The 15,934-nt window shown below is 39.8% G+C and overlaps 1 protein-coding gene across 1 annotated transcript in view; it reads left to right on the top strand.

Moving 5' to 3' along the window:
• Positions 1-640: 640 nt before the first annotated feature.
• Positions 641-15,934, top strand: part of sp2 (sp2 transcription factor) — a 32,565-nt gene continuing 17,271 nt past the window's right edge. Inside the window, exons 1-4 of the mRNA XM_056280166.1 lie at positions 641-700; positions 2,772-2,830; positions 4,940-5,028; positions 10,957-11,712. Of these exons, the coding sequence (XP_056136141.1) occupies positions 4,954-5,028; positions 10,957-11,712 (831 nt within the window). The 5' untranslated portion in view covers positions 641-700; positions 2,772-2,830; positions 4,940-4,953. The remainder of the gene's footprint in view (positions 701-2,771; positions 2,831-4,939; positions 5,029-10,956; positions 11,713-15,934) is intronic.

Raw genomic sequence — 15,934 nt, 5'->3', positions numbered from 1 at the left:
CCCATACTTTCTCTTGTCACAGCTATCCCAACATAATACGTTGCTGGGATACCCTATTCTCAACGAATGAACAGAATCACTTGAACAATCTGATGTATTTTTATTCCTTCCCTGTTTCTTTTCGTACCCTCTCATGTCCTCATTTCCATTTTCAATTTCTCGCTCCAAATCTGACGCCATTTTCGCAATCGAACTCCCTCTCCAAACGAATCTTTGTCAGTGAACCAATCTTTTGCACGAATCTTTTTAATGAACTGATTCTAATCGTTCAGTAGAATGAAAAGAACTGCTTTACCCATCACTATTGAGAAAGCGTTGTCTTTAAGCTCATTGCTCAAGATGGATGTCATTCTTACTCGAACCGCCCATTAAAAATCACATTGGGTGTAAAGAACGTCAGTGAAACTTAATTCCTGCTGTAATAGGGTATTTGCTTTTCATTCGTTTTTTCACTAGGGCCGCCCTAGCTAACGCATTCTCGATATCTCATTGGTTTAAGTGTCATCCATCGATGTCTGCTAAGGATTTCCACGTTGCGATTGGACAATTTAAGTTTCAATCACAAAGACAGCTAAAGGCAATTGGCTCGTTCGGGAATCGTTCAACAATCCATTGTCCGTGGATTGGTGCACATTCGCGGGCGGAATCTGCTATGGGCTTGCTCTTGAAGACTCACGGAGAGCGAATGTCGTCATGAGCGGTGGGTAGGAATTAAAACATTGGTGTTTATATTACATTGTACTTCGTAAAACATTATATCAGCCTTGAGTAAAATCACGCTGAATATGAGTTATCATTTGCAATGTTTGGTTGGAGCTGGGATATTGTGCTAAGCAAAAAAATAATGCACTTCCGGAAAAGGGCAGCCTTTTTTTCTGTAACGTTATCAAAGAGAGTTTGACTTGCTAGCTACCCGTTAGCTGGCCAAATATGCTAACGGCATTAGCTAGCCCCTAGTCCATACAGCAGTCGTCTGTATTTAGTTGCAACATTAGCAGTGCATTTCCGCCACTTTGAGTCCACGCTGGAACACGAAGCTACTTGTACATTACAGCTAAATTAACGCAACCATCCCTCGCTGTTTGTGAAAACGATCAGGCAGCTGGAGTTTTCGGTTCTGTTAACGCTAGCTGCTAGCCACTTCAGCAGCTTGGATTGTTTTAAACGTTTGCTAACAAATGTTAGCCGCTCGTCTCTAGCGCACAGTAGTTATAAAACCAACTGTATTTGATGGCGGCGTAATATATCAGGCCGCGGTCAACCAGGTTTTCCTAATCCCGCATTACTGGCAGGTTTAAAGGCACATGGGCAGTGGTATTCAGCGGCTCTTTATCGGGTTGCAGTTGTGAAAATGCATATGTATTCTGCGCCTCGGGGTGCGGAGAAGTTAGCTAGTGACTGAATACATAGACCTTGCAATCTGCCAAAATTCATACACGTTGGTATTTCTCAGAATATGCTGGCCAACAGCATAGTACAGTAATTTAGCGGTTTGATAAGGCTGGTCCAAGTCAGTTGGCCATGCAGCGAAGTCAAAGCATCCGTAATTCACAGTTGTGTTCATGCTGTAGCCCTCCTCTAATGCGCCTGATGGCACCACGGGTGGATCAATTTAGGCTTTTTATAGAAGCCAAAAATTAAGATACTATTAAAAGCAAACTTTTTTGTGATTTATTGGAGTCCCATTCCCCCCCTTAAAACCTGCTTTATAAAGAATTAAACAAAACCCTGTCCAATCATGTCCAAATCAAAAAAAGCGTCTTAGTACCGAAGTCGTAGTACAGACGAATCCTTGTATGCGTCTCTTACCGGTGTTATGTGCTGGTAATTGTGGTTGTCGTTTGTTCACCTGTTGTTTGATTTTTAAATAGCTGTCACTTAATGACATGAATCATTTATTTACCCACGAACGCGGCCCACAAATGGATTTTATTACAATTTCACGATGAATCACTCATAAGTATTTACTTATGTCAAAACAGTGGTCTGACACGACAGAACAAAAGAGCGTTGCTAGATTAAATTCAAAGTTTAAAGATATATGTCAATTATTTCCTGATTTCCTTGTCACCGAAGTTAAAATGATATGTTCTTCAAGGTTTTTTTCTTTTAAATTACCCATAGCGAAGGACCTCATATTCAAAAGGATATATTGAAACCAAAATTTAAAACACCTCGTGCATTATTGCTTCATAAAATATTGCTCAAATGCATCCAAAACTGGTTACTGTTGGGTGTGCCCGATACTTCAGTTTATGTAATAGCTAGTTAAATTAGCTATTTTAATTAAATTGGCCACAAAGAATGTAGAGCTTGGATAAAGATTTTACATTCTCTGAAATTAAGCACATTCCACATTAGTAGTCTAGCTTCATATGATTTTTGTTTTTGTTCTATTGATCAGTTTTTGTTTTAGTTTCCTTATATTTACATCTTTGTTCATTTTTTTTCTAATTCACTTCCAAATTCTTTAGAATTACGGCAAACCTTTGATTTCTGATGAATGTGCTCTATGAATAAAGTGATCTGACTCCATGGAGGCATAATGCAGCAATAAGTAGTGTCAGAGTATTTCATCAGAATATTTATGGTTATTTGTTGCTTGTGTTAAGGAACTTGCAGAACACCTGAGTGTAAGAGGTATTCCCAGTGTTGGCAGAAACTTTCCATCATGAAGCTGCATAGAATGCATCCTTCTTTTTTTTTTAGATGAAAAGCACCTCATGGACCTGTCATGTAACTCACTCACACACTTGCTCACCCATGTTTAGCAGGGTGAAGATTCTGCACAAGGGGATGCTGACCACATGCACAGCACCAGGGATACTATGTAAGAGTAGTGCCTTGCATCACTGTATGTCATTGTTATCCAAATTGGAGAGGTACCTTTCATGTCACCCCAGAGCATGCAGCAGTTTGAAGGAGGGTGAGGCAGCAAGGACTGGCACCCTAGTCAGCTTCTTATATGACTTTTTTGACACTGGCATGTGTTTAGGAGCTTGGTGAACATTATCAGGCTGTAAAGTTTACATGGCTAAATACAATCTTTGATACAGCTCAAATCTTGTGTTAGCCAGGGTATGCTAACAGTGATTATATCCTTACTGTGATTATGCTAATATTGATTAGACGATCAATGTAAGCTGTAAATATGACAGTTGCTGTTGTCAAGAGTATTGCCTTAATTTAGTTTGGATCAGAGTACTACTTAATGCATGTATGCATGACCACTAGTAATCCATCATAAGGATCCGGCCACAGGACTTGTTTATTTTTTGTGCCGTCACCTCAAACTGGTGCAATACGATTAAACTTGTATGTGTGTTTCCTGTTTTTTCTTTTTATCTTTAGTAGATATATTCTCAAGGGAAGCTGTTCTTTAGGTCAAACAAAGAAGAGAAAATCTCACTAGTCACCTGCTGGAATATATTTAGACCGTTGGTCTGTTTCACAGCTGTTTCAACCTCTTGACCATAAATAAGCAGTTTCTGACCCCTATACCCCGGATTTATTCTTCTCTCTAAACTATTTGTAAGCTGTGTCTGGCTTTTTATGCAGACCCTCTTAGTAGAGATATGACTTGAACAATTGTAGTGTCATATTATTGTCATATATTGTCATACATTTTATAATGAAATTTGTTTTTGCCTTTCTTTGCTTTGGGTTCAGTAAGCCATGAAAAAGTCTAAAATGACTTCATTTCTAACAACTACTTTGCTCGAAAGGGTCTTGAATACAGTTGAATATAACACTTCAAGTCAGTTCAAGAGGCCTTGAAAATGTTGCCAATTCTCTTGTGCAGTTTCCTGTTGAGAGGTCGGCTCAGTCATATGTATGACCTTAATGTTAGGTTCATGTTCAGTTTGTGGAATCGTTCTTATAATTCAAATTCAGCTGCTGGCATTATAAGTGTTATAGATGTTTATAAAACCTTGTAGTCACCGTTTGATTTTCTGAGTGGATGCAGAAGCACTATGTTTTGCACTCTTAGTGTCTTTTTCCTTGTCTACTCGTTTTAGCCCACTGGTGATCTTATCAGGGAGATTATGATAACGCTTAATATTTGAAGTAACACAGCAAAATAGCTTGCTTGCTGCCCATATAAGTTCTTTTATTTTTTACTTGGGCTATTTCAGAAAATATTATATAAAAGTACTTTTAAGTCAAAATTCTTGCTCAAACTAACATTGAAATGTTTCCTCAGATGGTTTTATTGTCCTTGCTGCTAGAAATAATCTCCAGAATGGCTTCTTATGGAAATTGACCTTTAGCAAAGTCCCGCCCCCCTTAGTTACTGTTGTTATGCCCATCAAGCGTTTCAGAACTATCCAGGAAGTAGCTGGAAAACACCAAAACATGAAGGAAGAAATCAGCGCATTGTGTGGGTAAAAGTAACAGTAATAATACGTTAGCTGTATTAGCTATCAATAATAGCTAGTAGCAAGCTTAGCTTAGAGCAGACAGGTATTTTTGTTGATTTTGGATGGATTAAGCTGGCCATGGGGTCTGCTATACTGCAAAATCTATTGCCGACATTGCGCTTCTTGCGTTCTGGGTTTCGGGAAGGGAAAGAAAATTACACCCCCTCCAAACTTTTCAGATATCTAGTATCCGATTTGCAGATCCCATAGGCACACCGTTTCAGCATTTTGTTGTGTGTCTGAAAGCTTGACAGACCGTTGCTGAGGTAGGATTGGACAAGCACCGTTCTGGGGCGGTACTTTGCGAAAGGTCAATTGAACATTTAAAAATGCAATGAATGTAAAAAGTAGCTCAGTCAATTATATTTTTGAGAAGACCTTTTTTCAGTAAGTCGACATTTGAATCTGACAATCGTATTCTGTCAACAAGAACAAGTTCTGTATTACAAGGTATCCTATGCCTGTGTCGTAGTTGTTGTAGCCTGTATTTAGGTCCTCTGTGTGTGTTTGTGTTTCAGAACAACAGGACAGTATGGCTGCCACTGTTGCTGTCAGTCCCAGCGAATATCTCCAGCATTCTACCACCTCCTCACAAGTGAGTACAATGGTATGTGTCCCAGCACTCCCAGTAACCTCAGTACTCATTAAAATTTTGTCAGGATTGTACTTAATCTGTAATGCATGATAAAAAAAATATCTGCACAGTTCTGTGCATGGATACCATGGCTCAAATGTGTAGAAACATAAACAAACTGATCAACTGTAAAATAATGTCTTTATGCATGGTCAATAATCCAAGTAAGAAAATCACAAAAAGTTGAAATCAGTTCAATAAGCGTTGTGTCCAGATGAACTGATTCAACGTTCTGTGATGTAAAATAATAATGATGATATTTGCAATAATAATAATAATCTGGTCTGTACTTTTTGAAGACAAATGTTTGGCTTTACCTCCACAACCTAGACACATACAAAAATACTTACTTAACCTAGTCTACATTTAATATTTGACTAAAAATATTAATAAATATTAAAACACATAAAAATCATATGCTGTGACGTTTACCAGCTGGATTAAATTGGATTCAGCTAATAACTTCAAAAATGACATTCTAATTTGTTGTTTGATAAGTGTTTTCAGAACAGAATGCAACTTGATTGATTGACACACATTTGTTAGAAATTTTACTTACAAGGCCAACCTGATCTTTATCATTCTTTGATATGATTATCATGAATTTTCTCAAGTTAATGTAGCACACAGCCTAGTGCAGATAATAACCGCCTTAATGTATTGTCAGACTACGTTTCAGACGTAGCCCCATGTCCTACATTTCACAAATTGTATTCAACACCATGTCATCACTTCCACTAATGAGATTAAAATAAACTCTATTTGACAAACAACAGAATCACGTTTTTGCAAAAATCATGGCCTTTTTTGTTAGCAAAATAACTGTGTTTATATTTATATCATTGTTGAAATTCTAAAAGGCCAGGCCAGTAAAATTAGTTGATGGGGAAACCCTGCAAATCACTTATACTGTGTCAGTGCCTGATCAGCACTGTGTCAGTGCCTGATCAGTGAGTTTGATTCTCGTTACATTTCCATGGTGCTTCTCTTAAAAGTTGAATGCAAACGTACTCCCCCCTCCCCCAAATGGGCACAAGTCAATCAGTCAATCAAGTTGCATTTTATATAGCACTTTTCTAGCTGCAACAGCCACTCAAAGCACTTTACATTTCTGGTCAAATCTGAATTTCAGACAACTGATATCATAGAACACAAGCCGTTTTCTGTACAATCGCTACCTATTTCGTATGCGTAAGGCCACTGAAATGTGACTAAGTCTTAAATTTTGTCCCCAAAAAATTTATACAGTTGCTGGAGGAGCAAAAGTTGACTGTGGATAGTGTCAGTGAGATAAAAAGCAATACAGCAATGGGTATTATTTTTTCTAATTCCTTTCAATGGCAAGTAGTCCTCCATCCTTCTATGTTTTGTGCAAAGAGAGTAGGGCAGGCCTAGTCAACTGGTGGCCCGTGGGCCAAATCCGGCCCGAGGATTATTTTTTTCCGGCCCTTTGATCAATTTTTATTAGAACATTGAAAATTATAATGCATTTTGGTGAGAAGGTTAGAGATGATCATAATATTTTAACAAGTAATTCATTTTTTTCCCATCTGCCAATGTGATGTAAATTGTTTTGAATGTATCTTTAATTGGGGCCTTTTGATCATCAGTATTGGTGATGGTGAGAAGTGACTCATTAGATAAAATAAACGTAGCCTATATAAATGGATAATTGTATGAAATGGTTGCCCTATTTTGTATGTTACATAAACACATTGTTAATAAAAACGTTTGATACACAGTATTAAGGGTATTTAGTGTTGTTTTTCATGTTCACATATAAGTGCTAAGATCCAATAATTACTCTGAAAAAAGTTTGGCCCTCTTACCATTTACATTTGAATATGCTGGCCCTCATAAGAAAGTAGTTGACTAGCCCTGGAGTAGGGCTATGTATGTATTGGCAAGAATGTGGCAATACGATTTGTATCACAAGTGTCACGATTCAGTATATGTGATCTATTATCAGAGATGGGCAGTATTTCAATTAAATGTATTTAAAATGCGCATTTAATTACTTTTGAGCATTTTGTAATTTGTATTTTGCCAGACAGAAAACAGTAAGATGTAATTTGTAACAAAACATTTAAGAGCTTAAATTTGAAATACTTAAAATACATTATTTAAATATAATTTTATTCTCAAATAAGATAGGTTTAAACTGTAGAAAAAAACTGAACAACAATTAGCCTAATCTCAGTCTTTGGCAAAATGCAAGTGAATCACGTGACATGTCCTGTCGGGTCCAGCAGTGCACTCATTGTGAACTACCATATTTCATTTGTGTTCCTTGTGACCAGTAGCTTGAGGAAAGAAGCTGCTTTGGTGTTTGGTGAAAATTTCCCCTAAGATAAAGGTACGTAATAAAAATATGATCAGATATTGCATGCTAAGGCAAGCTTTCTGAATGACTCTAAAATACAACAGAAGAAAAGAGCAATTAGCAAATATACTTACTAGCTAGTAACGTTAGCATACCAGCTAACATCACAGACATGCTCAGGCAGCCTGAAACAGTGGTATCTCGGGGTTAGTCATCATATGGGAAGCTTCATTAGCAAGATTAGTTGTTAGCAACTTCTGTAACTAACTCAGGACAAAAATAATTTCTAGCATAGCTACATTTAGGCGTTTTAGAGTGTCCATTCTTAATAGCTGTCAGGGAAATAGCTTGCGCAATCCTCTTGAGGATAAGGATAACATTTTACAGTGCCAGAGGATGCCAGAGGTTAATATTCAGGTTAAAAAAATAAAATAAATAAAAACTCAGGAAGCAAGTCATGTATCAATTAAAAATCTTTCATTCTGATCTTTAAAGCTAAATGTTGTTTATCTTTTTGTGCAAAACGTATTACAATATGGATTATAGAGTTAATAGTGAATTACTACAGTGAATTACTACTACATAGTGAATTTATGCCATTCCTGGATTTATTAATTTTTTATTTTGATATACTTTACTGATCCCCATACGGAAATTACACTCTGCATTTAACCCAACCTAGCTGTGTGGCTAGGAGCAGTGGGCAGCCGCCGTGCAGCAACCGAGGACTAACTTCAGTTCATCTTGCCATGCCTCAGTCAAGGTCACAGAGAGGAGTATTAATCCTAACATGCATGTCTTTTTGATGGTGGGGGAAACCAGAACGCCTGGTGAAAACCCACTGCAGACATGAGGAGAACATCCAAACTCCACACAGAGGACAACCTGAGATGACCCACAAGGTTGGACAACCCCGGGGTTTGAACCTAGGACATTCTTGCTGTGAGGCAACAGCGCTAACCACTGCGCCACCTTGCCGCCCATGCTTAAGTAACACAGAATGACTGCGTTTTAGTGTCTATTATGTGAGTTGTTAATGTTTTTTGAATGCTGTTGGTTTTAAGTTGCAACTAGTAGGCCTAATCAATTTAATGGTATCTTTATACATTGCGCTTTAGGTAGAAGTCAGTCATCTCAGGTGATGCGTGGCAATGAACCATCACAGCCTGGCCAGGCTGGCCCATCATATGCCACATCTACAGAAGAAGAAGCCACACCAATGCTCAAATGTGCAATGCTGGATGGGAAATACTTCCAAATAGTGAAGCAGATCCCATATGGAAAGATAGAGGCTGAGTGTCAGCTGTACACTGACAAAAAGGTCATAATATGAAGACCTTTTTGATGAGAAAGATGATATCCGTTGTACTTGCGTTGGTTTTAATTCTGCCTTGATGCCAAACAATTTTGACCTCTTGAATGTGAAATCTCTGGGTAATAAATCCGTTATCATTAATGATTCTATTATTATATGCCAACAGTTTTCCAGGCGATTGAAAAGGATGTGGTGGTCTACCATATCAAAAGCAAAACTCTGTGGGGCGCCCCCAGTGGCTCACCTGGTAGAGCACATACTATATAAGGCTGAGTCTTTACCACAGCGGCCTGGGTTCAAATCTGGCCCGGGCCCTTTGCTGCATGTCATCCCCTCTCTCTCGACTATTGCTATCAAATAAAGGCTGAAAATGCCAACCAAAAAAAAGAAAAGAAAAAAAAGGCGGAACTCAGGTCGAGCAAAATTACAATCGAGCAACCACCAGAGTCAGTGGTGAGCAGCAAGTCATTGGTAACTTTAATGAGAGCTGTTTCTGTGCTGTGGTGGGTACGGAATCCTGATTGAAATTGCTCGAAAATACTACAACTATTCATGTGTGTGATTAGTTGAAGAGCAACAGACTTCTAAGATTTTAGATAAAAAAGGTAGATTTGAAATTGGTCTAAAATTGCTTAAAACAAGAGGGTCAAGAGTAGGCTTCTTCAGGAGAGGTCGGAGTATTGCGTGTTTAAAACTAGATGGGAACAAACCAGTAGACAGTGAGCAGTTGATAATGGAAAGAATTTGTGGGCAAACAGTGCGAAATACCTCTTTCAGATATCTAGTAGGGATGGTGTCCAGTTGAAAGGTGGAAGTGTTAACGTGGGAGATGTTGCCCAGCCACAGCAAAGCAGAGTTGGAAACCCTTCACTTTCTGGAGGACCCCAGAAAGGGCCTTTCCTCACTGGATTCATATCCACTGATCAAGCTACTCTTTGTGAGATTCAACACCACTTTACCAGCATCGGCACCAGTTGAGTGTTTCTTCTCCTTTGCAGGCATGATTTACGACCCTCACAGAAGGCGATTAACAGCTGAACTGATGGAGAAATTAGTTGTGCTGAAAAACAACTAAAACTTAAATGTAAAAAAAAAAGGTTAGATATTAGTTTTGCTGAAAAACAACTAAAATGGAAATGGAAGGACTGCAGTGTTAAGGGGGTACACAAAGGAGTATTTTTTTTAGGTTGTTGGTATTGAGGGGAAGGGGGGTGCTTCTCTTTCTCCTGTTTTGCACTGTAACATACTCTGCTGTAATGGTACTGTTATGTGTCTGTTGCACTCGTTCAATTGGTTGCTTGTAAAGTTTGAGATCTCAGAAATTTACTTACTCCACTGCACTTATATTTACCACTCTTGAAAAAGGCATCTGCTAAATGCCCAGTCTTATTGTCATCTGAAGGAACTAGTGCATCACTGTGGCCTAACTGTTCAGTTCCCCCAGTTGCATTTCAATGGGCTGTTCACTCAGTCAGTCAATGGTCGCTTTGACTGACAGAAACCACCAGCATGCACCCCTGAATTCACAGCCTCCCACCTCCAAGATATCCTGATTGGCCTTTTCAAATCTATTATGTGGGGAAATTAGCAGAGCTCATCTTTTCAGGGTGGGGGGTTATGGTCAGACCCATATTGAGGCTACTAAATGCCTAAAATGTGATATCAGTTTGTAAAGAATGTATTTTTGTATTTTCAAATTACAAATTACTTGTATTTTAATTAAATACATTTTCCCATACCAGTATTTTGTATTTTATTTTGATACATTTGATGAGCAAGTATTTGTAATTTGTAACAAGATACTTTTTGTTGTATTTGTTCCCATCTCTTATCTATTATGATACTACAAACTGATATATTTGTTTGTTTTTTTAATAGAGAAAACACCTAAATAAGCAAAGTGTGAGCAGAGTAATCGAATCCATATCTAGTATGGCACAGGTAACACTTGCTGTTGTGATTCTGTACAGCCCTGTAACAATACTGCACCTGCTGCCTAGTGGTCAGAGATGTGAACAACACAATGAAGTAGTGTCACTATCTCATCTCTTGCGTAATCTTAAGAACTGATGCAGTGTTTTTGAAAGTCAATACAATATTGTGAAAGATGGTATGATACCCCCTAACACAGGGAGTTTTTCTTCTCTTAAAACCAGCCAATGAAAACAAACCTGATCCGCAATTGAATTTTGTCTTTTCAAAGTTTGTTTAAAATTTGCTTAACATTTTGATGGAATCATATCTAGCTTCTATCTCTCAACAGGACCCTCAACCCTCTCCACTGGCTCTCTTGGCTGCCACATGCAGTAAGATCGGCCCTCCTGCTGCCCAGGCCCCTATCACTGCTCCTCCCGCCCAGCCTCAACCCCGGAGACTTCTTCCCATCAAACCAGCTCCTATTGCCCCTGCTCCGCCCAAAAACCTGGGTTTCCTTTCAGCCAAGGGTAATGTTATCCAGCTTCCCGCTGGCCTAGGCTCCACCAACCCTGGCAGCCCCATTGTGCTCACCATCCAGAGCCCGGGCCGCACTAACGCCTCAACCCCCACCAATATCCAGTACCAGGTGGTGCCCCAAATTCAGGGCACACAAACCATTCAGGTGATGCCGCAGGGAGGCCAGATCCAGCTCATCCCAGGCACCAACCAGGCCATCATTGCCACACCTATGACCATGCCCACCCCGGCACCTGCCACTGCTCCAGTCACGCCGCAAAAGACTGTGGCCATCAAGCCCTCACCCAGGGGAAGGAAGCCCAATAATATGACCTCCAACATTGTTCAGCTCCCCAGTGGGCTCACGCTGCCACTCAATGTGGCTACCGGGGAGGTGGGCGGGACTCAGATTGTCACAGAGACTGCCACAGCCCCTCCTCCTGCTCCAGTGAAGGGACGACGTGGAAGGAAGAAGAAAATGGTTTTGGCAGCTCAGCCTCCTCCTCCTCTACCTCCACAGCCAGTCTCCCCACCCCCTGAGCAGATGGAGACCATACTGATAGAAGCCACTGATAACATCATTCAGGTATGTGTGGCTTTCCAGTAGAGTTAAAAACACATGCTTGTGTTCTCAAACACACCAAATGTTTTCCATAGTCCGTTGTGCAGTGCAGGGCTCCAGATGGATGTAATACCACTCACTCACCACTGCAACCCCTAAAAAAATCTGATCGCTATTGTTTATTTCATGCTAGTCACCAAATGAGAGCTGTCCTCAACAGTAAATGGGGGGGGGGGGGGCGACAACTCAGGATCAGTTTGTCTAGGTAAGGCTGCCAAATTTTCAGAAAGGTGTTGTATCCTTTTCTAAGACTATATCTTTTCAAGAGGAATACAGCTGTTCATTTCTGAAGACAATCTATCAATGAGGAGAGGGTAATCAGACTTCCATGATACTGTTACGCATTTCCTGGCTACACATAAATTGATTTCCATAAATGTAATTTGGGAATTGGTTGAGGATCTACTGACACTTATGAAATTCCCCAGTAAGCAAAGTTCAGGATCTAATGGAAAGGTAATACCTGTACTCTTGTTCAAAGTGTTATAGAAGTCTTACCAAAAGAGCCTCACCTTTGTACAAAACCAGGTACAGTGCATGAAGGAGCCGACCTCTATACAATATCTGAAGCACATTTCTGACAATTGAGGTGGATTGAGGAAATTATAGTGAACCAGTCTGTATCGGGCATTAATGGTAGCTGACAAACTACCTTGATATAAATCTGACCAGAGTTGTTCATCAATTGCTATGTTCAGACCTGACTCCCATCTCGCTCTAGATTTGTGTAGATTTGGCTTTAGGCCCTCATTCTAAGGAGGAGTAAGTAAGTAAGAAGTGCATTTTAGAAATAAATTTGTATACAGTTCCCTCAAGAAGCAGTTTCTCCACATCAGTAAGTACAGGTAAAGTCATTCCAGGGCCCAGGTTGGTTCTAAGACAAGATCTTAACTGAAGATGGCAGAAAAATGTCTTGTTGGACAAGTTGTATTTCCTCTTCAATTGTTCAAAGGACATGAGAAGTCCTTTTTCGTAGCAGTCTTCCAAATGCTGGATCCTTTGTGATGCCAAGTCTCCAGAATCTTGTTATTTAGAGTCATGGTTATGAGTTCATTTTGTCTCAGAGGTGGTTTTGGTGACACTCCCATTTTCAGTCCAAGACTTCCATGAGTCTCACCATATTTTAATCAAATGCTTTGAAATATGATTGTCTGTCCTGTTGGGTATAATTCTGGAGTTGCACTTATGAATAAAATCACAGGATACCTTTTCTTTCAGGGCATGCAATCCAATTTATATCCACGAGGGGACACTGTTGCCCTCAAAAAAGGATGAAATAAGGCCGCTTTGATGGCCGAGCGGAATAAACCGCCGTTCTTGCAACCCGCTCGTCATGTGGCTGGGAGGTTCGTATCCCAGACTCGCCGTAACTGGTCACGGTCAGAGCGTCCACAGGGTAAGGCATTCATTAGGCCACCCTTACCCGAGGGATAGTGGGTGTAGATTGGTGTAGTGTTCGGGGACTCGTTGTTCTCCAGCGACCCCTCTGGCCCATCCGGGCGCCTGCAGCCAAGCAACTGAAAGCATTCTCCCTACGTTTCCTTCGCGGCCTGAAGGTAATGCAATCCGTGCAAGGCTTCAGCGTGTGAACTAGCGAGAGCAGCCGAAACAGGTTTGAAGGAAACTGGTGTTACGACTATCTCCTTCCTGTGGAAACGTGAGCCAGGGGAGTTATTCGACAAGAGTTCCGGCCATATGCCATTGGGTTAATCGGGTGGGATAAGGGGAAAAACTAGAAATGAATTTATTTTAAAAAAAAAAAGAGAGAAAAAAAAGATTAAATAAATGGCATTTGAGCTGCCAAATAATTGAAGGCCCCCTAATTTATAATCCCATATTAATTTCTCTATAGATACCCTGGACACTTAAAAATTCCATATAAAATTCCATATAAATTGTCTAAGGTTGTCTAGGTTGTGTTTTACTGCTAGAAGGTCATTCATAAATTGACATTTTTATCTAGTTTTTATGCACAACTTTACGTAACTTTTAACAACTTTGCTTCGCCAAAAATTTTGGTCAGCAGCCGTCACTGGTTTGAACCTATGTTTTTTTAGAAGGAATAATTGAATGTAATTTTTGGCCAATTTTGACAGCCCTAGTGATTGTATTTATTTTTCCGATAATTTTTTATTGGAATGAACATTGAGTGTACAAAAAAACATACAATGTATATGAAAATGATTGTCCCTTCAGTTTTTGGTAATCCCCCCCAACCCAATCCTCACCCATTGCCGATGCAAAAAAAAAAAACCAAACATTAATTACAATAATAACAATTGTAAGAAATTAAAAACTTTGGGGGCATCCCGGTGGCTCATCTGGTAGAGCGCGTACCACATAAGGCTAAGTCCTTACCGCAGCAGCCTGGGTTCGAATCCAGCCCCGGGCCCTTTACTGCGGGTCATCCCCTCTCCCCTGCCCTTCCTGTCTGTCTCTACTATAGCCATAAAATAAAGGCGGAAAATGCCAAAAAATTACATCTATAAAAAAATACAAACTACAAATAAAATAGGTTAGAGAGCTTTACATCAACAAGACGCATTCAATCATCTCCTAAGTACCAAGTTCAGGAACATGAGGTACAGCGCACCATATAGAAAGGAACTATTAAGCCCAATTTATGCTCCAAATGTCGGCTAGCAGAAATGTCTGCTAGCCGACATAAGAAAATGTGTCATGTACACCAGTGGTTCTCAACCTTTTTGGGGTCCTGGACCCTCTGCGTATTTTTGATCTACCCTGAGGACCCCTCCACCTGATCTTGGGGGAGGGGGGTTGCAATTTGATAGAAACAGTAGAAACTGCATTTTAAATTGCATTATAGCATTTATTCACTCTTTGGGGCAAAAATAAGAGCTTTCAGTTGTAACTTAGATATATTTAACAAAACAGAATTCTTATGCAGTAACTTTCAGATATATGTAACAAAACAGAATATTTATTCAGTAACTTTCAGATATATGTAACAAAACAATATGTATTCAGTAACTTTCAGATATATGTAACAACAGAATTTTTATGCAGTAACTTTTAACAATGCAAACGGGAGCGAGATCTCTTATTAAAATACAATAAATTACACTTGTGAAACAGATGTAATTAGAGAAAAAAGTCCTGTTACCCTTTATAGTTTAGGTAGATAAAGGTCTCAGTCACATTTGAGTAAAATAATCCTATTTCTATAAATGTCATAGGATCTTTTTTTAAAGATATTTTATTTTCACGGACCCCTTGCAATTACACCACGGACCACTAGGGGTCCGCGGACCCCCGGTTGAGAAACACTGGTGTACACGACAGCCCTGGGAGACACAAAAAGTGTCTCTCATGACGTCAAAATTGTCGAGAGACATCTGTCTGCTAGCCGACATTTGGAGTATAAATTGGGCCTAAGTAGTCATTTCTGTTGACATAAGTCATGCTTATGATGTCATACATTTTAGTGATTGGAGAAAAATATCCCATAAATCATAAGTACAGTAGTCTACACTGATGCACAGCATCCAATTAACATTAAGACATATAAAAATAATACAAGTGGTCTTAATCATAGGGAAGCACTGTCAGATGGTCAAAATAAGATAAGGAGGGCTGTCAGGTAGAGTAAAATTTCTGGGCTGATCTGCGGATGGCAAATTTACATTTTTTTTCCCTCCCTTTACCCCAATTGTATCCAGCCAATTACCCCACTCTTCCGAGCCGTCCCGGTCGCTGCTCCATCTTCACATGTGTACTAGGGGAATCTGAACTCCTTGAAGGCCACCTCACCTTGAAAGCCAGTCTCTCTAACTAACAAGTCCTGTGGCTTCCTCTCTGTGGCGTTCTCCACTTCCTGCTGTTTCTCTTCGGCTCTCTCAACACCTGGGTCATCTGGCTGTGTCTCAATGTCGGCCTCATCATTGTCGTTTTTATTTTTGGGGGCAGCGAAATAGGACATAATGTCCCTTTTCCCCCCCTCTTCATTTTGATAACTATAGAGCAAAAACAATGGAGGGGAATGCACAACACTTCGGCAACCCAGAATATTAATATACTGTTGCCGGCTTGTTTTAATTAATTTGTGTTGTGGTAGCCTTTGCGCTTACATTTCACAACTATATATAGCAAAACCAATGGAGACGAATGTATAGCATGCCATCAACTCAGGTTAGCCATTCATGAAGAGAGAAACTTTCTTCCAAAC

This window comes from Lampris incognitus, chromosome 5 (assembly GCF_029633865.1).
Source record: "Lampris incognitus isolate fLamInc1 chromosome 5, fLamInc1.hap2, whole genome shotgun sequence".
NCBI classification, from domain to species: Eukaryota; Metazoa; Chordata; class Actinopteri; order Lampriformes; family Lampridae; genus Lampris; species Lampris incognitus.
The sequence above is the reverse complement of the archived record's forward strand: the minus strand, read 5'-3'. Positions and strand labels throughout refer to the sequence as shown.